The sequence below is a fragment of the Brassica napus genome, chromosome A4 (assembly GCF_020379485.1).
Source record: "Brassica napus cultivar Da-Ae chromosome A4, Da-Ae, whole genome shotgun sequence".
Lineage (NCBI taxonomy): Eukaryota > Viridiplantae > Streptophyta > Magnoliopsida > Brassicales > Brassicaceae > Brassica > Brassica napus.
Window position 1 is genome coordinate 12,511,135 of NC_063437.1, and position 21,463 is coordinate 12,532,597.

The window sequence follows — 21,463 nt, forward strand, 5'->3', positions numbered from 1 at the left end:
GTTGTCGTTAGTGTAATGGTTTAGTTACACTCGATCAATATGTCAGTTCATGGGTTCAATGCCCCTCAGGATCAATGTTTTTTTTCAGCCATTTTTTTTGATTTGGGCTTGTGGCCTTAACAGGCCTAGGGCCGGCTCTGCTTATGATAGTGTATCTTACTGACGCATCCAATCTACGAGACACATAACTCATGAGGAAAGCTTAAAACATTTGAAAACTCAATATCTTTATTTTTGTAAACTTGGATTGGAAAAAACAACAGACCAATTGCTTTCAAGAGCTCGAGTGAATATTAGAGCTGCTATTACTCACCAAGACGCCGAAACTAACCGCTGAACCAACCCAATCAGTTGCCTCTAAACTCTCAAAAGCTTGTATGACTGTTTGATTTATGACAAAAAAAATCATATTTTTAATAATATTTCGCCAATACGAAGTCATTGTTTTGTTTTGTTCTGTCTAATTATTTGTGTTAAAATCTGATCAAGCGTCAGCAAAATGAACACTATGTAGATGGTATTGGAAAGAAATAACACAAACTTATGGACTTCCACTTGGATCTATTTAAATGAGTTGGGCTTCAAAAATATTTGGTGCCATGGAAGCAGTATGCTGCAGAAACTGTATATTTTTATTGAACTATTTAATAGAATGATTGGTAGAACAATATGAATATACTATTAAAAACTATTATAAAAATTAGTATACAATATATTTATTTCTAATGAATATATTTCTAATATATACGAGAGAATTTCTTGTTGACCACTTTCATAGTACCATTATTCATTTTTACCACCATTAAAGAGATATTTTCAAAAATATATTCTTCATTAAGTGGCAAAAGACTCTTATACCTTTGTTCTCTCTATATACAATATTTAAATAAATAAAAAAGTAAATTAAAAAATAATTTTTTTTGATCTTTTCGAATTATAGTTTTTCAAATTCTAACTTTTTATATAAAAAAAATTTCAAATTTGTTTTTTTTTGAAAATTATATTTGAAACTATTTTAAAAGTTTTTTTTTATATTTTAATTATTTATATATATATATATTATAATTCTAAATTTCACATTCTAAAAACTCTGCTCTACCCCACCGCTCAACTCTAAACCATAAGTTTAGATTAGTTAACCCTATATATATAAATGTGGTATTTGTGACAATATTTCTATATATATAAATATATTAACATATAAAATTAAAAAGATATAATTTATTTTATTTAATAGTTTCAAAATTATGTTTATATCAAAAAAATTTATTTAAAAATAAATTTTACAATTAAAATATCTATTAAAAATATTTCACATTTAAAATATAATTTATATTTTAAATGTGAAATACTATTTTAAAAAAAATTACTGATAATTTATTTGCTCTTCTAAAAATTTCATATGAGAGCATTGACGAAAAAAACATTTGAAGAATATTAAAATTTAGTAGATATTTTTCTAAATGTTTTTTCTAACAAATGTTGATTAGATAATGTAAAGTATAATGTTAATGCTAATGGTCTTATACTAATCAAGGCTCTAAAGATGAGTTATTTCCTACTCGTCACAAAGAAAAAAGACAATTGATAAGATACTTTGGACAAGAAAGAAGATTCTAGTCGGAATGTGACAACACCGACCTTTGACCGGTTTATCGGAACGTATCCGGTTTTATGGTTAAACCGTCATAAAAAAAGAGGAAAAGGTTCTGTAAAGATTCAATTAATTGAACACCTTTTTTGTTAATAAGAACCGACAATGTCACAAAAGACGACCATTTCACATTCCTTTTTTTCTTCCATTATTTAAATATCTTCTCGTTAGCTGTTGTAACGTTTGGTACAGAAGAATAATCGGGAGGAGAATGCTTCCGACCACGACGCTGGCACTACAACATTGGCTAATAAAAACATCCATAGAAGTCAATATTCCCAAATATCCATTACTTATTCTGTAATAAATAATTAGTCCTAAAAAGAAAATTAAAATATTTAACCAAAATATTAGGCAGAGAGAGAGAGAGAAAAAAAAAAAAAAAAAGACCGACGTTTGCTCCCACCCATGATCTAATCAAACACCTCAAAGGAAAGGAGAGATTAATACAAAAGTCCCTCTAACTTTGGTCTTAAAAGCTTCACCGAAAAATTCTCTCTTACTTTTCACCCCAATCGAGATCTAGAGAGAGAAAGAAAAAGGATCGATCACAAACACACACATACATATGTCATAAACTTTTCCTCTGTTTCTGTTCTGGTAGAAGAAGAAGAAGATGCTGCAGAGAGCTGCGAGTAATGCGTATTCATGGTGGTGGGCTAGTCATATCCGTACCAAACAATCCAAATGGCTCGAACAAAACCTTCAAGGTCTCCCCTCCCTTTCTCCGTACATGTCCATATTGTATCCGTTTCGATTGTTTTGGTTATCTATCATATAAAGTTGAGATCCTTCTGATGTTTATTGAAAACAGATATCGAAGAGAAGGTGCAATACGTGCTCAACCTCTTACAAGAAGATGGAGACTCATTCGCCAAGCGTGCGGAGATGTACTACAAGAAGAGACCCGAACTCATAACCTTCGTGGAAGAAACGTTCAGAGCTTACAGAGCCTTAGCCGAGCGTTACGACAAGATCTCCACCGAGCTTCAAAACGCCAACACCACCATCGCTTCCGCATTCCCCGACCAAGTCCCCAACTTCGCGATGGACGACGACGACGACGGCCCCTCTTCCAAATTCCCCAAAAGACCGAACCTCCCTGGTCCGACCGCCCCTAACGTCCCTAAGATGCCCGTTAAAGACCTGAAGAGCGCGGTGAGAGTGGCGACCAAGAAGCTTCAGCCTCGGAAGTCCATGAAGTACACGGGCGGTGTGACCAACGTGGCTGTTAAAAGCTCGGGGTTGAGCAAGTCCGAGGCCATGGGGGAGATTGATAAGCTGCAGAAGGAGATTCTGACGCTGCAGACGGAGAAGGAGTTTGTGAAAAGCTCCTACGAGAAGGGTTTGTCGAAGTACTGGGAGTTTGAGAAGAGCATTAAGGAGAAGCAGGAGAGGATCTGCGGGCTGCAGGATGAGTTTGGTGAGAGCGTTGCGATCGAGGACGATGAAGCGAGGAGGTTGATGACCGAGACTGCGATCAAGTCGTGTCAGGAGAAGCTGGTGGAGCTGCAGGAGAAGCAGGAGAAGTCTTACGAGGAAGCGAGGGAGGAGCATTTGAAGATTGTGGAGTCTAAGGAGAAGCTGAGGTCTATGTCGAGTCAGCTTCTAGGTGAGGACAGTGTTGTCTTTGCGGAGGATTATGATGAAGTTAGAAGTAGTGCTTTGGAACATGAGATGAGAGAGATGTCTAGGAAGAAGGAAGAGCTGGAGTCTGTTAAGGAGAAGATCAGAGAGCATTTCGAGTCCGGTGTGAACTCTTCGGTGGACGCTACAGAGATGGCTGAGAGAGTTGATGAGCTTGTGAACAAAGTGATTAGCTTGGAGAGTGCTGTTTCCTCGCAGACTGCTTTGATACAGAGGTTGAGAAACGAGACTAACGGTCTTCAGACGCAGATCAGTACTCTTGAAACGGACAAGGCTGTATTAGCAGATGACAAGAGTGATCTGAGGAAGAAGCTTAAGGAAATGGAGGAGAGACTCAAAGCGTTGCAGGATTTGGACAGGAACGTTATGGTTAAGAGTAGTTCTCTGAGTACAGATTTCGATAAAGCGTGTAGTAATCTCGATAACCTCTCTACTGGGAAGTTGGATGAAGTTAAGTCTGAGAACTTGGCAGTGAAAATGGCTGAGGAGACGAAAGAAGAAGAAGCTGAGAAGAAGAGTGAAAGCTCTGTAGATATCATCATCCCAAGTAAAAGTTCAGAAGTTGTTTTGGAATCTACTGAAAAGATTGATTCTGAACCAGAGATGCAATCTGAGAAGACAGAGTCTGTTCTTCTTGATAATGTTCTAGAGAAGCAGTCTGAATCAGACAAGACAGACTCAGTTCTTCTTGATAATGTTTTAGAGAAACAGTCTGAATCAGACAAGAAAGATAATGTTTTAGAGAAGCAGACATCTTCTAAAGAATCTGATACCACTCTCAATAGTGAACCGGACTGGAAAGAGATGTTCATGAAGGGAATGGAGAACAGAGAGAAGCATCTGCTCACAGAGTACACAACCATCCTAAGAAACTACAAGGACATGAAGAAAGACCTCGACGAGACGAAAACAAAAAACGCCACGAAAGACGACGAGATCAAGCACCTCAGAGAGAAGATGACACTCCTGCAGAAAGGTTTAGCAGACAGCAACGATCTGCTGGAAAGCCAGATGTCGAACGACGACTACTCCCTCGGGTTCATGGCCGCGGAGAACGAGAGCATGTCCCTGGTGGAGGAGCAGTTCCGCCTGAACATCGATGAGCTACTAGAGGAGAACCTCGACTTCTGGCTGAGGTTCAGCACTGCGTTCGGGCAGATACAAGGGTACGACACCTCCATCGAAGACCTCCAAGGCGAGATATCGAAGCTGGAGCAGAGGAAGAAGCAGGACGGGAGCGGGACGGCTAAGTACGCGCTCCGGTCGGACGTCAGGCCGCTTTTTCGACACCTGAGGGAGATCAACACTGACCTCGGCCTCTGGCTCGAGAAAGGCGCCGCCCTCAAAGAGGAACTCAAGTCGAGGTTCGAGTCTCTCTGCAATATTCAGGAAGAGATAACAAAGGCTTTGAAGTCGAGCGCCGAGGACGATGATTTCAAGTTCACTAGCTACCAGGCTGCTAAGTTCCAGGGCGAGGTGTTGAACATGAAGCAGGAGAATAACAAAGTGGCGGACGAGTTGCAGGCCGGGTTGGATCATATCACCACGCTTCAGCTGGAGATTGACAAGACGCTGGGGATGCTGACGGAGGAGTTTGCGCTTTCGGGGTCCAAGAACAGGTCGGAGCTTGACCTCCAGCACTCGGATAGTCGGTCCAGAGTGCCGTTGAGGTCGTTTATATTTGGGTCCAAACAGAAGAAAACGAAGCCGTCTATATTCTCGTGCATGCATCCTTCCCTATACAGGAAGATGAAGGCTTCTACGCCAACATAGGTAATATAAATACAATACCATCCAGAGAGTTTATTGATTTTTTTATACTGTAACTTATTCAGATTCATGGAGGATTTGATTCTTTTTCTTTTCCCTGGGGAGACTGAACCTTTTTATCTTTTTTTTTTTTGGATTGTGAGATTGAAACAATAGTTTTGTGTGTTGGCTATTCTCTCTGAGTATATTGGTAGATTGATAACTCACCGGTTGTAACTGGTGAAGCAAGAGGATTGTCTCCCAGTTTTTTTTTTAATCATTTTCTTATTTAAAAGTTTGTATGTTCAGAACCATTTACAAGTAACAGAGTTTGTGATTTTGTTTGTTCATTTGTGTTTTTATGATGGTATTATACAGAGAATAGTTATGCAACCATCTTATGAGAGACTATTCTTAAGACTCTGAGACTTTAAGAGACAATGTCTCGCAAAGCTCAGTGTAGAATCAGACAGAACATTTCATTTAGACAAGATGAGAAGTCAAATTATTTTTTCATTCCTAAACAGTATACATTAAAGTTGATCATCAACAAACAAGCTTTATGAAAAAGTTACAAAAAGAAGAAGAAGCGAACTCTATTTAGTCTATCAAGGAACGAAAGAGATCTCTGAGACTACCTTAGCTCATCTTCCTTTAGTCATGTATCCTACATGGTTCATCAACTCCTGATATATTATATATAGAAAAACACAAGAGTAAAACAAAAAAGATGAGCCAATTCAAAAGTCCAAGTCACCAGATGAAATAAACAAAATGATTAAAAGTTTACACAAGAGAAAGTCTAATACCTGAGAATGAGTCTGAACGCCTTTGAGTCTTTTCCAACATGGAGAGAAAGGTCATTTAGGATCGCAGGAGCTCTCTAGCAAGCCTTCGAGATTCCTCTCTACCATCATCTTCGATATCTGTTCGTTAAGCTTTGTTGGAGCCTCTGCCGAATCAAAAAAGGCAAACACTTTCGACTGTAAACGTGTGAGTCAAGCAATATCACAAACATTTTGTAACAAGGTTGTAACCATGTTGCCTGAGCCAACGGTTCAGAAGCCATTAACAACGTCAACGATGACGAGACCGAAGCTTGAGCCTCTTTTCAAAACCAGAGATTCTTGAGTTCGTTTTTAAAGCTAGCCATTGTTAAATATATCAATTGGGGGTGTAGCTCATATGGTAGAGCGCTCGCTTCGCATGCGAGAGGCACGGGGTTCGATTCCCCGCACCTCCATCATTTTTCTGCTATGCTTTTGGTTCTGGCTCATTCAAAAGCCACTTTATGGGCCTATATTGCTTATACGCCCATTAAACTCACTTTCCAATCTCACTAAGATTTTCTTTTCTTGGGCTTCACTCGTTTGCTACTGGTTTCAGTAATCGATTTCTGTAACAATGGAATTTAGTGTAACACAGAGGAAGAAAAGATTCAAAAAATTCGAAGAGTATCGTATTTTAAATCGGAACTCGTTTTTGATTGACAGGTTTTCAGTGGATACGTATGTTGCAGTGACGGGCTTGATTAATTCCAGTCTTTTAATTGGAATTTTTAGTTTCGGATAAGAAATAGTTTTTAGCTTTTCTTAGTTTTTAATTAAGAAAAGCTAAGAATCTCTTAGCCGAAAAGTAAAAAAGAAAAAAAAAAATCACAGATTAAGAACCCCGTCTAAGAGACCGGGTTAATCATATTCTTAGCTACTACTGAGACGTTGTAGTTTTAAGCACGAGGGACTTCGGCCCATAATTTATCGGTAATTAAAAAAGAAAAAAAAAGAACTATATTTCCCATCAACCGCATGAGTTTTCATGCAACGGGTGGGTCAATTGATTGACTAAAACTGATCAAATGGTTGCTATGACGATCAATGAATAATGTTGATGTTATCATTATTAGTGATATATTGATTTTCCTAGTTTTATTTGAATAAAGATTTTGAAATTAAAGCTAACAAAAAGAGAGTTTTAGTGAGTTTTAGTGTACAACAAAGACGAACAATGGAAGTCAAGCTCCACAAGAAAACAATGGAAGTCAAACTCGACCGTGTTCTACTAGAAGAACACTAGGCGGAACGGAATCAGAAAATTTATTACATGAATACCATAAATTGATATATACTTCAAATCGTTTCTTTCCCAAGTCAATTAGTAAATTTATTATTACTATAAATACAGTTGAATAAATAAAATGAATATTTCCCTTAAACGCCGCTGTCTTTTAATGTTCACAATGCTGCGTTTGAAACGAATCGCTAATTTCCTTTCGTAAAAGAAAAAAATCAATAAGCGAAAATGGTGGTGATGTGAGAGATTTACGCGTTTCCCATAAACGAAACTAGTCTTTTAGCGTTTTGCCGTTCCCGCTTCTTCACCGTGACTTGCGAGGGAAGAAGAAAGAAACACACTACTGAAGAGAGAGCAACTAGTCCTCGCCACCATGAATAACCTCAGTGGAGCAACAACCACCGTGTCGAATCAGAATCAACGACAGCAGCGACGGGCGACGATCCACGTGTTACCTGACGAGGTGGCGTTACGAGTCGTCTGCCACGCGTCGGTTATAGGCGGCATAATCGGATCAAACGGCTACGTAGTCTCCACGCTCCGTCGCGAGACCGGTACCAAAATCCACTGCGAGTCTCCGGTGAACGGTTCCGACCACTGGGTGGTATTCATCGTCGGATCAACCGCCGTTAACAAAAGCTTTCTGTTGACTGACAGAGTCGGAGGCTTCGCCGGCGGTGAACACGAGGGTTGGGTGACTTGCGAGGTCTCCGCTGCTCAGATGGCGTTGATCAGGGTTTTGGAGAGGTCGTGGGCGGTTCTGGCGGCGAAGGATAGCGGCGGAGTCGTGGTGGGGGATGATAAAGAAGCTTACTGTGGGATTCTCGCTGATCGGAGTCAGATTGGTGCTGTTTTGGGGTTGGGAGGGAAGAGCGTGGAGTGGATGCGGAGAAACTCCGGCGCGATGATTAGGGTTTTGCCTCCTCCGAGTTGTGGTACGAACAGTGATGAACTGATTCAGGTATGTTCTGTCTCCTTTGATCACTTTTGAAGTCAAAACATAAAGTCAAAAGTCTTGATGTCTCGCATGCATCTATACTATTAAAGCAGGATCCTATTGTCATAATTACCTTAGGGGCATGTTTTTTTCACTAACATTGCATGTTTCATTAAGGACAATTAAGTAATATTAATAACAAATCTATATTGGATCATTATTTTTGGATCCAGCCCAAATCAAATCTCTCTTGGGCGATTTGGGCCTATTAAAAAATCAGATTCAATTCTCATTTTTTTTTCCTTTGGACCATTGAGTCCAAGTTCAAATAATTTTTTTTCAACTATTCTTAATTATTATTTTTTTTCTTTTCTTAATATAATTTAAGCATTCATAAAAATAATTGAATTTTTTTATTGAAAAGTATAAATCTTTATTAAAAGTATATAATTTTTTAATTAAAATATTAACCCCATAATAAAATTAATTTATCAGAGTTATACCAACTTAATTCATTAAAAAAATAAAGTTTAATTTTTTTTAACATAAATAGTCATTTAAAATGAAATACGATAAATAAAGATAAAATTTTTAAATCTTTTATAAAATAAAACACAAATATATGAAAATGTGACATTTACTAAATATTTGTCAATTGAAAAAAAAAACAAAAATAAACCCGCGCTTTGAAAGCGCGGGTCAAAATCTAGTAATATATTATAAGTATAACATGTGACATGGTGTTATCAAGAGATTATAGATCAATAACCTTTTTATATAATTATTCCAGCAAACACTACATTCATTTTTGTACTGCGTTCGGGTTCAGGTCGAACTTTTTCGATTCAATCTTTTAGGTCTCTTTTAAGTTTCATTTAGGTTTTATACATGTTGATAGTTAGGATTTTGAGTAAATTTTATAGCTGTTTATAAAGATTCATTGTAGATTTAAACTCATTTTGGATCGGTTAATAATATTTTTAGGTTAGCTATTTTCAAGGTCTATTTTGGATCCAAACTCATTTTGAGTTCCGTTAAGAAAAGTTTATATTATGTATTTGTAATGGTCGGTTCAGAATTAAAGTACTTATTTAGGTTTTGAAACTTTAGATTATGTATTTTTAAAGGTTTGACAAGAATAAATACTCATGCCTACACATATCTAAGTGCTTATGGTATCCTTTATGAAAAGTTACTAACTTTTGTGTTGCATTTTTGGATTTGATAAGTGAATGTCTCTTTTATTTTCTGTACATAGATTACTGGCGATGTCTTGGCTGTGAAGAAGGCACTGGTTATGGTATCAAATTTTCTTCAGAATAGTCCACCTCTCAATGGCTATCCACCGCCACTTTGCAGCAAGGCCTATGACTCATCTACTGACGATCCTCACTCTGAGTTTTTACCAAGTCTGCGCTCTTCATTGCCCAATGCTTCTGTAACTGCTGCGTCCAATACTCATACACCATCAAGAAACCGTTTTCAAGATTCAATAGATACATACCGGAAGGTTGTGCTCAAATTAATCTGCACAAGTGTTGCAGCTGGAGGCATAATTGGGAGACAAGGAACTATCATCAGAGCTATGCAGATTGAAGCAGGTGCTTCTATTTCCATTGGAGCTCCATTAAAAGCATCCGGTGAACGTGTTGTTACCATTACTGCACGTGAGGTACTTTTATTCTCCTCATTGCTGTTACTTTTGATTTAATCACAATCTAACTCGCTTTGTCTTTTTTTTTTTTTCCTAGAGCCTTGAGTCAGGGAACTCTCCTGCACAAAAGGCTCTGGGTCTTGTCTTTGCAAGATCTGTTGAGATTGATGTTGGGAAAAGTCTGTTCCCGGGTGCTTTAGTGAAAGCTAAGCTACTGGTACCGTCACAGTTTGCTAATGACTTTGTTGGAAAAAGAGAAGCAGTCATGGTAACTGGTGTTGATATACACATTCCAGTAGGTAGCCAGATTCTAGACTGTCTTTCAGAAAATGAACTGGTTATAGAGGTAAGCAACTTGTGTTTTCTTGTAATCAGTATGATTTCTTTATTACCTATAAAGATAACTATTTGTGTCTTTATATTTTTTTTTAGATTATGGGAGAGTATAGGTATGTAGAAAAGGCCTTGTGTCAGGTTTCTTCAAAGTTACGTGAGAACCTAATACCAAAGAAGGCCGTAGAAGAAGTGAGAGCTAGAGTTAGTAATCCATATAATCTGCAACCATCACAACAAGTAAGTGTGTTCTCTTGCTCATAAGCTAGACTTTTAATGGACTGTTGCTTGCTTCCATTTGAGAACCATTTCATAATGGTTCAACAAAACCGCAGAACGCAGGGAGAGACGATTCTCTCTCGGTATTAGATGGTGAACAAGACTTGAATATGCTCAGAATCAGTACAGAAGTAATGAAGTCCATCGATTGTACTCATACCGAGGCGAATGAAGTCAACGGTTTTACACATCCAACAAGCTTATTGGAGAATGGGTTGACACAGGGAATGAAACAGCTTCAACTTTCTAGCAATGGATACTTGTCTTCTTTACCACCACGGTATGTTCTTGCTAGCAACAATGTAATCTATTTTGTTAACAATCTCCTGGTGTAATTTTCTTTTTGTTGGAAGCAGAAGTAAAGGTGTATCTTTGAGAAACGTTACCTTGGAGCTAGCTGTTGAGAAAGATGCTCTTGCTGCACTCTATGGAAGAGATGGTGCCGGTTTAGACAATCTACAACAGGTGTGTTTCTTTTGCACTTGAATCATTTTTACATGCTAGACGAAAATCAGTTTGTTAACTTGTTGCAAACCAACAGATTTCAGGAGCCAGAGTGGATGTCAAGGATTCTCTTATAGGAGTTGAAGCGACGGTCTTACTCACTGGGAATCCTGAGCAAACCCAGACAGCCATGTCTTTGTTCATTTCAATCCTTTCTGATCAGTGATCATTCTTCAGCCACTGTTGCGTTTTACAGCTCTGCTTTTGTACTTGAGATGCGTTGTTTTTTTTTTTTTAATTTCCTGGTAAAACTTAGTCTATATCCCAATACTCCAACCTTTTCTGGAGACTAGCAGTTATCACAATCAGTGCTGTTTCTTTTTTTCTTGGGATCTCATTTGCATTCTATTATTTTAAATATATAAAAATTTTAGTCTGAAAAAATCTTATATAAAAAAATGGGAACCATTAATCATCAATTATTAAGATATGGCTCCAGAATTTTGCAGTTATTGATGTGCTCTCTCGTGATCATGCGCATTTATCTTGAAGAGCATAGATGAGTTAGAAAATGATCACTCTAAATTTTTATTAGGAGTTAGGTCACTTGCAAGAAAAGGATTAACAATTTGTTCCATTTGTGTTTTTTTTTACCCCATATCTCGCAGAGTGTACCCTATTTCTTTTGTTAAGAATTGTCAATGGGAAGCTACAAAAAAAATACCATAAAACTTGCTAAAAAAGTTGTAATACTTGCAAACACTTTTATTTAAGGTTAACCACCTGAAAAGACTTTTAGCCTGAAGAGAAGCAAGTCAAAACAACAGAAAAGTGTTTTTTTGATGATATCAACATGTGTAGTAACCTAACGAATTGATCTTTTATGTGCATAAGAGGAAGGTCTAGAACTTCTGAGTGAGAACAGCATTGGAGATGCCAGCTTGCTCGATGGTTTGGTCTAAGTCAGTCGTCAGTGGTGTAGGAGGAGACGATCCCATGATGAGTAGTTGGTAGTCTCTGGAGGCACCTGGTGTAGCCGCGTCAATGAAGTCTCGAACGTCTCTGATGGTATGGTGAGTAGTAGTGAACCGGGAGACAATGGGTGTGCCGTCTGCTAATATGACCTTGATCGAGGTCGTTGGCGCTGTGGGATCCATTGATGATGTTGCTTCTGCGGTGAGTAAGTCGGATGAAGCTGGTGGGACAGAGTCTGGCTCGGCTAGAGTTCTTCCCACTCCTTGGAATGGATTTGATGAATCCTGTTGTTAGGAGATATATAAGAACCAAAGAGCTTTCAACATTTCAGCAAGAGAATATGCATAAGCATTAAGAGAAAAAGAGATATATATATATACAGGGAAGTCTTCTTGTTGACGCCTAATGAGTGTGATAACGGCACGCCGTTTGCCATCTGGCGAATCGAGTACACGTGGTGAGTCCAAGCTTTCTATGACCTTGAATCGACATGGAAAAACATAAGTTAGTAATCAATCCAAGCTAAACTCGAGAAAAAAAAAAACACAAAACTTGAACTGAACAAAAAAAGAAGAGATAATTAACCCTGAGAAACTCTGCATCTTTCGGATCATCCAATGTGATTAATGGATTATCATCGACAGTGACACCATTCCTCCAGATAGTGACAGTGCGCGGGATCACTTGTGGAGTAACTGAAAGAATTTCGCTTAAGCTTCTGAACTTTAGTCTTCTTGGTAATGATGCTAATGATGATGATGATGATGATGGTAGATCTCTGTCTACATCATCTGACTCCATAGCATCGTCGTTCCTAAAATACAAAACCTTTTGTTATGATCTAAAAGCAAGATGGTCACAAGATTCAACATATATAATCGCATATTGGCTTTCGAAACTAAAGATTCATCTCTTGAAAGAATAAAAAGAAACGTACTCTTTTTCATCGGAGTCGCTGAGGATGTTCCCATCGCTAGGAGAGAAGGCACGAGAAGGAGACCGTGGTGATCGGAACCGTATCGTAGAATGAGCATTTTCCCTGGCGGTGGAGGCGGCGTCGGCTGCTGCGACGACGGCGTCTCTGAAGGCGGAGACTGCAGCGGCGATATCCCATTGATGAGCTTCAAGAATGAGTATAGCGGCTTCTCTCGAAGAAGATGTGATCTCAGCAGTAAAGGAGCTGATCATTTTCTGGCGAATATCATCCGTCGTGGGCGGAGGTTTATGATCACCATCACCCATCGCAAGCTTTCTTTGTTTCCTTCTTCGTCTTCTCAAACTCTCTCACCTCTGAAACTTTCCGTTTATAAACCAACTTCAAAACGCGCGTATTCGTCGTCTCTTTTAAAGAACTAAACGCAGCGTTTAATATATTAAACGTTGGTTTCTTGACAAGGAAAAATCAAGTAGTTTATTGCATGCATGCAAACAGAGCCGGGCCTGATTAACTAGGGCCCAATTCATTTTATTTTTTTCGAAAAAAATATTTGTATAGTATCAGAACTAAACCTGAAAATTATGCAAAACAAAATGATACAAATATAATCAAAATAAATAAACAAAAATTTTTACATTTAATTAGTACACCTATATTTGAAAATTTTCAATTTTTTTTTAATATATATATATATATATATATATTATTTTAAAAATGTATTTTTATAAATCAATTTATATAATATTTTTATAAATACTGGTGGCCTTTATATTAGATTGAGCCCCACTAAAATGTTTCATTCTAGAAAATACTACACTAGATGTCACCTTTCTAGTTTTTATTACACTATAGAATAGTTATTGCTACTAGTGTAGTTTTTTTAACCAATCTCACTTCCTAGCCTACTATAAACTAACTAAATAAGTTTGTAATTAAGTGTTGATGACAAAAAAAACTTGTAATTAAATATCAATTACACGAACAAAATTTAATATCTGTTTCTTTTAAGTCAGAAGACAAAACAAAGTGGGTCAATGTATCTTTCTTTTTACCTTTTTTTTAATTTTCTTTTTACGTTTTCCTTCTCTTAAGTTTTATATCCCTTATATATTAAAAGATGAGCATTTTTAACAAAATCTCATGCGTCATAGGTTTATTCATAAATTTGTCATTGCGATATACCATCATTACAATTCTCTAAATGAATGCATGCTTGTGTGTCATCATTTAACTACTCAAAGAATAGAAAAACAAGAGAGAGGAGAGAGAAGTTTTTCTCTCTCTTGACTCTCCCCACTCCGCCGCAAAATCCTAGCACCGCCGTTCTCAATCTCGCGTTCAAGGGGGCTGACGGCTCTTCTCGCTGTCGGTTCCCTTCCTCCTCCGGTTTTATGTTCGTCTTAGCCTCATACATCGACCCTAGCAATAGTCGTCGCCCCTCTTTGTCTTGGTTCTCTGGATCTCTTCCGCATAAGACCTAATCGAAAGTTGTGGGTGCATGCCTCTCTTCCCTGGAGCACAGACGAGGGTGTGACAGGTTGTGAATCTCGGTGGCCTTATTTTCTCTGTCTCTTGCAGCTGTCGGTGTTAGATCTAGGTCATATCTCTACTCCAAGATGGGTGGTTAGCTTGGGAGCGTGCCTCCCTCTCACCTCTGTCTTGCCTCCCGATGGCTCAAGGGTCATGTAGATTTCAGGGTTCTGTAGGGCCTCTCCTCAGTAATTCGATTTCTGAGAGCGGCGGAGAAGAGGTACTTTGTTGAGAGCTCCTTCTTCTTGCCTCGAGCTTCAGCTGCCATGGTAAACCTTATGTTGCAGTTTGCTCTCTCCATGTTGTGTCTGTGTTGGTTGAATGCTTAGGGTTCTCCTGATGTGTTCCCTGCTAGTCACGATGTTAGAGACTTGTTGTTGCTGGGTTTCACCTGTTGTTGAGGGGTGGTCGCTGGCTCCTCATGTTCTCAATCCTTCGCATTATCGGGATGTTCCTTTGTGTAGCTCGATGTCTTTGCTTATCTTACGGGTTTGCGTGGCCGGATTGGCAAGCATTATTCCGCCTGTGCTTGACCTCGGTTCTCATGCGCTTCATTGCAAGGTTTGACGTCGTCGTCTGTCCAATTTTGAATCTTCCGAGTGGTTTCTTGGTGTTGGCTTGAACGAAGTCTTCCTCAGCTTGCACCAGTCTGGTTTTGCTGTGCCTTCCGTGTCGCAGCTTGAGAGTACCTTTGGGTTAGTCTTCGGCAATCCGACTCCTATTAACCTGCTCCTCGTCACTCCTTTGGCCTAGTCTGGGTATTTCGAAGAGCGTAGGCAAGGAAAAAGTTGTTGCTTGTAGCAGTACCTTAGTTTTATGTTTGTTCACTTGTGAACATGATTAGAACTTCCCTTTGGTTGTATGGGTTTTTTAAAACTTTTTTGCGACCCGTAGGATTCAATCTAGCTTTCGAGCAAACGAGATTACAAGTACATTGTAATCAAACCTTCATTACAAGTTAATGATATTTACATTCTTAGCACACAAAAAAACTACTCAAAGAAAATGCTAGTTCTCTATGCTGACATTTCGTAATATAACAGCAGCTCCAAAAGTAAAACTTGGGTATCTTATAATTAAAATTAAATAGAAATGAATAGAGAGAATAGAAAAACGTTCTTAATTAACAAATTTAAAGCAGCTCATAAGAGCATGCTTGTGTGTCATCATTTAACTACTCAAAGAAAATGCTAATTCTCTACGCTGACATGTCGTAGTATAAGAGCAGCTCCTAAAGAAAAATTTGAATGGGTATCTTATAATTAAAATTAAAGAAAAAATTTAGAAATGAAGAAAGAGAGAATAGCAAGAAATTCTTAATTAACATATTTAAGGCAGCTCATAAGAAATCCAGATCCAAATGTCAATTTTATAGTTTATAGCTTTTTAACCTGAATAGTGAGCTTAATAGTATATCTTTTAAACACTCCAATATTGTATCAAGACTTTCTATAACATTGTTTATACCTTTTCAATTCTTCACTATAATCATAATGTTATACTTTATACATTAAATAAACTTTTTTTTTTAGCAACACATTAAATAAACCACAATCACGCTTTGAACCATAACTTATATTATGCAAATATGATACTTGAACTAATTCAACCTAGCGGATTACTACCTAGTTTTTTTGTAAAATGAAATATGTTGCTTCAGAATTTGTTTCCAAAAAAACTTATATTTATTCATTCTCTCTATTATTTGATCAATCTTTTTGAGATATATCAAGTTACATCACCTATTAACCCAAGCCAAAAACAGCCGCAAAAAGAATTTTAGCCTAGAGAGAAGTAAGTCAAAACCAAAAAAAGCGTGTGTTTTGATGATATCAACATGTGTAATATGATCTTTTATGTGCTTAAGAGGAAGGTCTAGAACTTCTGAGTGAGAACAGCGTTGGAGATGCCAGCTTGCTCGATGGTTTGGTCTAAGTCAGTCGTCAGTGGTGTAGGAGGAGACGACCCCATGATGAGTAGTTGGTAGTCTCTGGAGGCACCTGGTGTAGCCGCGTCAATGAAGTCTCGAACGTCTCTGATGGTATGGTGAGTAGTGGTGAACCGGGAGATAATGGGTGTGCCGTCTGCTAATATGACCTTGATTGAGGTCGTTGGCGCTGTGGGATCGATTGATGGTGTTGGTTCTGTGGTCAGTGAGTCGGATGAAGCTGGTGGGACAGAGTCTGGCTCGGCTAGAGTTCTTCCCACACCTTGGAATGGTTTTGGTGGCTCCTGTTGTTAGAGATAAAAGAACCAAAGAGCTTTCAACATTTCAGTAAGAGAACATGCATAAGCATTATGAGAGAAAGAGAGATATATATACATGGAAGTCTTCTTGTTGACGCCTAATGAGTGTGATAAGGACACGCCGTTTGCCACCTGGAGAATCGAGTGCACGTGGTGACTCCAAGCTTTCTACGATCTTGAATCGACATGGAAACATATGTTAATAATCAAAATCCAAGCTAAACTCCAGAAAAAAAGAAGAAGGATAGTAAAACCTCAAGAAACTCTGCACAGTCGGGATCATCCAATGGCCATAATATATTATCATCATCGAAAGTGTAACCATTCCTATAAAGAGTGACAGTACGTGGGATCTCTTGAGGAATAACCGAAAGAATTTCGCTTAAGCTTCTGAACCTTAGTCTTCTTGGTAATGATGATACATCTCTTTCTACATCATCTGATTCCATAGGATCTTCGTTCCTAAATTACAAAACCTTTTGTTATCATCTAAAAGCACGATGGTCACAATTGATTCAACATAATCGCATATTGGCTCTCGAAACTAAAGATTCATCTCTTGAAAGATTTAAAAGAAACTTACTCTTTTTCATCGGAGTCGCTGAGGATGTTCCCATCGCGAGGAGAGAAGGCACGAGAAGGAGACCGTGGTGATCGCAACCGTATCGGCGAAGAAACATTTGGCCTGGCGGCGGCGGCGGCTGCGACGACGGCGTCTCTGAAGGCGGAGACTGCAGCGGCGATATCCCATTGATGAGCTTCAAGAATGAGGATAGCGACTTGTTCCGAGGAAGATGTGATCTCAGTAGTAAAGGAGCTGATCATCTTCTGGCGAATCTCCTCCGTCGTTGGCGGAGGCTTATGATCATCATCACCCATCGCAAAGCTTACTTCTTCTTCTGATCTTTTCTTCTTCGTCTTCTCAAACTCTCTCACCTCTGAAACTTTCCGTTATATAACTAACTTCAAAACGCGCGTATTCGTCTCTTTTAAAGAGCTAAACGCAGCGTTTTACGTATTAAACGCAAATTCACTAGTTTAGGCCCCTTTTAAATTTGACAAATATACAATCCAAACGATACAATAATCTTCTATTGCAAATTCAATATGTTTTTTTTACAAAAAATAATCTTCTATTGCATGCATGCATGCAAACAGAACCGGGCCTGATATAACGAGGGCCCATTCAATTTGCTTTTTTTTTTGAAATTTTTTTTGTTTAGTATCAGAAACTAAACCTGAAAAATTATAGAAAACAAAATGATATTAATATAACCAAAGTAAAGAAACAAAAAATTCTACATTTAATTACTACATATATTTTCAAAATTTTAAATATTTTAAATATATATTATGTTAAAAGTATCTTTTTATAAATCAATGTATAAAATATTTTTTAATAAATACTGGTGGCCTTTATATTAGATAGAACCCCATTAAAATGCCAGATGCCACTTTTCTAGTTTATTATTACACTATCCTATAGTTTTTACTCCTAGTGTAGTTATAACCAGTCACACTTCTCAGCTATAAACTAACTAAATAAGCTCGTAAGTAATTAAGTATCTATTTTTACCAAAACAAAAAATTAAGTATCTATTACACTAGCTGAGTTTACATCTGTTTCTTTTTAGTTAGAAAACAAAACAAAATGGGTCCATGTATCTGTATGTAAAAGACTTTTAGCCTAGAGAGAAGTAAGTCAAAACCAAAAAAAGCGTATGTTTTGATGATATCAACATGTGTAATATGATCTTTTATGTGCTTAAGAGGAAGGTCTAGAACTTCTGAGTGACAACAGAGTTGGAGATGCCAGCTTGCTCGATGGTTTGGTCTAAGTCAGTCAGTGGTTTAGGAGGAAACTGCGTCCCCATGATGAGTAATTGGTAGTCTCTGGAGGCCTCTGGTGTAGCCGCGTCAATGAAGTCTCGAACGTCTCTGATGGTATGGTGAGTAGTAGTGAACCGGGAGACAATGGGCGTGCCGTCTGCTAATATGACCTTGATCGAGGTCGTTGGCGCTGTGGGATCCGTTGATGGTGTTGGTTCTGCGGTGAGTGAGTCGGATGAAGCTGGTGGCTCGGCTAGAGTTCTTCCCACTCCTTGGAATGGTTTTGGTGAATCCTGCTGTTACCAAAGAGCTTTCAACATGTCAGCAAGAGAACATGCATAAGCATTATGAGAAAAAGAGATATAAATATACAGGGAAGTCTTCTTGTTGACGCCTAATGAGTTTGATAAGGAAACGCTGTTTGGTCTCTGGAGAATCGAGTACACGTGGTGACTCCAAGCTTTCTACGACCTTGAATCGAAACATATATGTTAATCAAATCCAAGTGAATCAAAGCTAGGAAAAAGCACCAAAGAAAAAATATATTAAACCTCAAGAAAGATTGCATTATCCGGATCATCCAATGTGGATAATGGATGATCATCGAGAGTGAAACCATTCCTCCAAATAGTGACAATGTTCCGGACCACTTGAGGATTATCTGAAAGAATTTCGCTTACGCTTCTTGAATTTAGTCTTCTTGATGATGATGGTAGAGGAGCTCTTTCTACATCACCTGATTCCTTAGCAGCGTTCAAACGATCGTTCCTAAAAATACATAAAATATTCAAAAGCCTCTTGTTATGATCTACAACGAAGAGACATTGTGCTTACGAAACTAAAGATTCATCTCTCTTCCACAAAAGATTAAAAGAGACAATTAACCAACTTACTCTTGTTCATCGAAATCGTTACCAGCTCGTTGAATCGCCTCCCTACTAAACGGATTACGTGCACGAGAAGGAGACCGTGGTGATCGCAACCGTATCGGCGGTGGAGATATTGAAACAGAAGTATCTACTCGAAGAGGATTCGAAGACTGAGTACGTGAGTCTCTAGAGTTTGGAACATTTCTCCTGGCGGAGGCGGCTGCGACGGCAACGACTTGGTTGAAGTCCGAGACTGCAGCGTCGATATCCCATTGATGAGCTTCAAGAAAGAGTCTAGCGACGTCGCTCGAAGACGATGTGATCTTAGTAATAAAGGAGATTATCATTTTTTGGTGAATGGCCTCCATCGTCGGCGGAACGTTATGATCATCAACCATCGCAACGATATTCTTCTTGTTGATCTTTCTTTCGCTCTTCTCAAACTTTCTGTTTTAAACGAACTTCAAAACGCGCGTAGTCATCTCTTTTAAAGAACGAAACGCAGCGTTTTATAAATTAAACGTTGGTTTATTTGTAAAGGCAAAATAGTTTAGAGCATAATTAACCTACGAACCCCATTAGGATCTCTTATTGATTAATTTAGTAATTAAATGTGATTAAGAACTTTAGTTAGGAAACAATTTGATTTTGTCCTCCAATGCTAGTTTATTATTTAGGGGTTCTTAAAAAAAAATTGAACATTGTATATAGCTTGGATCGCTGCATCTCTACATAACTATTCAACCAATGGGGGCATACTCACGAGTAGCTGCAGGATAAATGACACCAAGATTTCATGTCGTCGATGATTGCTCATACCTTCTCATTCTCTCTGCTCCACCAAGCAGCTCTCTCCTCAAGAACTGCTCAAGCTTCTTCTTGTGAGACCGCTTCTGATTCTCGAGATCGTCAATGCTAGCGTGTGTTCCTCTAGCTCTGCCTCAAAAAAGGACATATAACAGTATGAGTTCCCTCAGCTTAGTAAAGCATATGCTAAGAGACTAAAATCAAGTTAAAAATCATAACCACAGAGACAGGAAAGAAAGTTTTCAGTAAGTGAAGAGTTCTTTTTAACTAAGAGACTAAAATCACATACCTTTTGTCACTAATCGTGATGATATAGAGAGCCTTAGCAAGATGAGCTTCATGAATTTCACCTTCCATTAACAGGATTAAACAAAGTTTCCACCAAAAACAAAAACACCCAGTTCTGTAATCTTCTTTTCTTTAATGTCTTCCACTTGGAACCAGATGCTCCATATATCTTTAAACATGACAGTAAAATGGGTAAGAGAGGAACACAAAATAAACAATGTCTCAAATGCAAAAGATGTGGAGAGGAGGAGATTACATGATTGAGGAGCTGAGTTTGCTCTTGGTCAGTGATGAAACCAGAAATGTAGAAGACTGTAGGGGGTAAGACCTACCCTGAAGCACAAGCGGAAGAGTTCCAACTACAGATCCAAACTAAAATACTCGCAAAGCTATTACTCTGTCTCAGCTATATGATGGGGATCAAAAGAAGGAACCAAAGTTTTTTTCAACTATGATTCTTCTGTGATATACTTAAACCCAAGCATAAAGAAAAAGGAATAGGAATGAAACTAACCAGAAACTGCAATAGGAATCTCTCCGTCTCCCTCTCCCTCTTCCTCTTCCTCTTGCCCCAGAACTCGGAGGTCCTATCTCAGGTCTGAATCGCCGGAAGATTTTCTGCATCAACTTGAGACTGATTTTTTTCTCTCTCGAATTCTCCTCCCACATGACGCGTGTCTTACAAGAGACGGTTCTTGTGTGTCTTACAAGAGACTGTTCTTGTGTGCCTTATTTAGGAACGTTGCTTAAGTTAATTCCTATTTTTTTTTTAATTTCTAATTACCCTAAAAACTCACCTAATAGAACATCTCTAACCCATAACACTATTATAGTGTCAAAACCACAATATATTAATGTAATTTCAGCACTAAAAAAAAGTTTTTCTCTAACCATAACACTAAACTAGAACTTGACCCGCGCCTTCACGCGGATGCTTGATTTAACTTGTATTTAACATAAAATCATAAACCATTGGTTTAATAAAAAATTTTTTATACATATAGAATAGTATATATTATTTTATAATATAGATGTTTGATAATAATTTTTTTAATTTATACATAATATTATATTATTTTTTATAACTTAATGCAATTTGATATAATTGTACTATTTATATATTGATTTGTTGTGTTTTTGTGAATTTATTTTCAAAAGAAAAAAACATACCTAAAATTTTAATTTTTGCATTAGTTTTCTATGAATTATCTTT

General features: G+C 38.0%; 5 protein-coding genes and 1 non-coding gene across 9 annotated transcripts; 3 read left to right on the top strand and 3 right to left on the bottom strand.

Moving 5' to 3' along the window:
- Positions 1-2,011: 2,011 nt before the first annotated feature.
- LOC106446428 (protein NETWORKED 2D) lies at positions 2,012-5,400 on the top strand. Its single transcript, XM_048777625.1, has 2 exons — positions 2,012-2,364; positions 2,469-5,400. Exons 1-2 carry the CDS (start codon positions 2,271-2,273, stop codon positions 5,072-5,074), a joined length of 2,700 nt encoding a protein of 899 aa, XP_048633582.1. The 5' UTR covers positions 2,012-2,270; the 3' UTR covers positions 5,075-5,400.
- Positions 5,401-6,220: 820 nt separating this feature from the next.
- TRNAA-CGC lies at positions 6,221-6,293 on the top strand. Its single transcript has one exon. It is a non-coding gene; the product is annotated as a tRNA-Ala (tRNA).
- A 798-nt stretch (positions 6,294-7,091) lies between these two features.
- LOC106429376 (KH domain-containing protein HEN4-like) lies at positions 7,092-11,114 on the top strand. Its single transcript, XM_048777626.1, has 7 exons — positions 7,092-8,081; positions 9,316-9,729; positions 9,809-10,057; positions 10,144-10,284; positions 10,380-10,603; positions 10,680-10,788; positions 10,865-11,114. The coding sequence occupies exons 1-7, from the start codon at positions 7,494-7,496 to the stop codon at positions 10,991-10,993; spliced, it is 1,854 nt and encodes a 617-aa protein (XP_048633583.1). The 5' UTR covers positions 7,092-7,493; the 3' UTR covers positions 10,994-11,114.
- A 523-nt stretch (positions 11,115-11,637) lies between these two features.
- Positions 11,638-13,056, bottom strand: LOC106429395 (plant UBX domain-containing protein 6). The gene is made up of 4 exons (XM_048777627.1): positions 12,680-13,056; positions 12,328-12,556; positions 12,123-12,221; positions 11,638-12,026 (listed from the first exon to the last, which is right to left on the bottom strand). Exons 1-4 carry the CDS (start codon positions 12,982-12,984, stop codon positions 11,670-11,672), a joined length of 990 nt encoding a protein of 329 aa, XP_048633584.1. The 5' UTR covers positions 12,985-13,056; the 3' UTR covers positions 11,638-11,669.
- Positions 13,057-15,380: 2,324 nt separating this feature from the next.
- LOC106375123 (plant UBX domain-containing protein 5-like) lies at positions 15,381-17,360 on the bottom strand. The gene is made up of 4 exons (XM_048777628.1): positions 17,040-17,360; positions 16,711-16,918; positions 16,533-16,631; positions 15,381-16,441 (listed from the first exon to the last, which is right to left on the bottom strand). The coding sequence occupies exons 1-4, from the start codon at positions 17,333-17,335 to the stop codon at positions 16,085-16,087; spliced, it is 960 nt and encodes a 319-aa protein (XP_048633585.1). The 5' UTR covers positions 17,336-17,360; the 3' UTR covers positions 15,381-16,084.
- Positions 17,361-18,031: 671 nt separating this feature from the next.
- LOC106449788 (plant UBX domain-containing protein 5) lies at positions 18,032-21,186 on the bottom strand. Of its 4 annotated transcripts, none has more exons than XM_048777632.1 (7): positions 20,765-21,186; positions 20,507-20,656; positions 20,252-20,419; positions 19,180-20,095; positions 18,838-19,054; positions 18,659-18,757; positions 18,032-18,582 (listed from the first exon to the last, which is right to left on the bottom strand). In XM_048777632.1, the coding sequence occupies exons 4-7, from the start codon at positions 19,551-19,553 to the stop codon at positions 18,235-18,237; spliced, it is 1,038 nt and encodes a 345-aa protein (XP_048633589.1). In that variant the 5' UTR covers positions 19,554-20,095; positions 20,252-20,419; positions 20,507-20,656; positions 20,765-21,186; the 3' UTR covers positions 18,032-18,234. The 4 variants fall into 4 exon arrangements, with proteins under 4 accessions (XP_048633589.1, XP_048633587.1, XP_048633588.1 ...); XM_048777630.1 differs by having other exon boundaries at positions 19,180-20,091; positions 20,507-20,622; positions 20,765-21,155; XM_048777631.1 differs by having other exon boundaries at positions 19,180-20,091; positions 20,507-20,583; positions 20,765-21,154.
- Between the last annotated feature and the right edge of the window lie 277 nt (positions 21,187-21,463).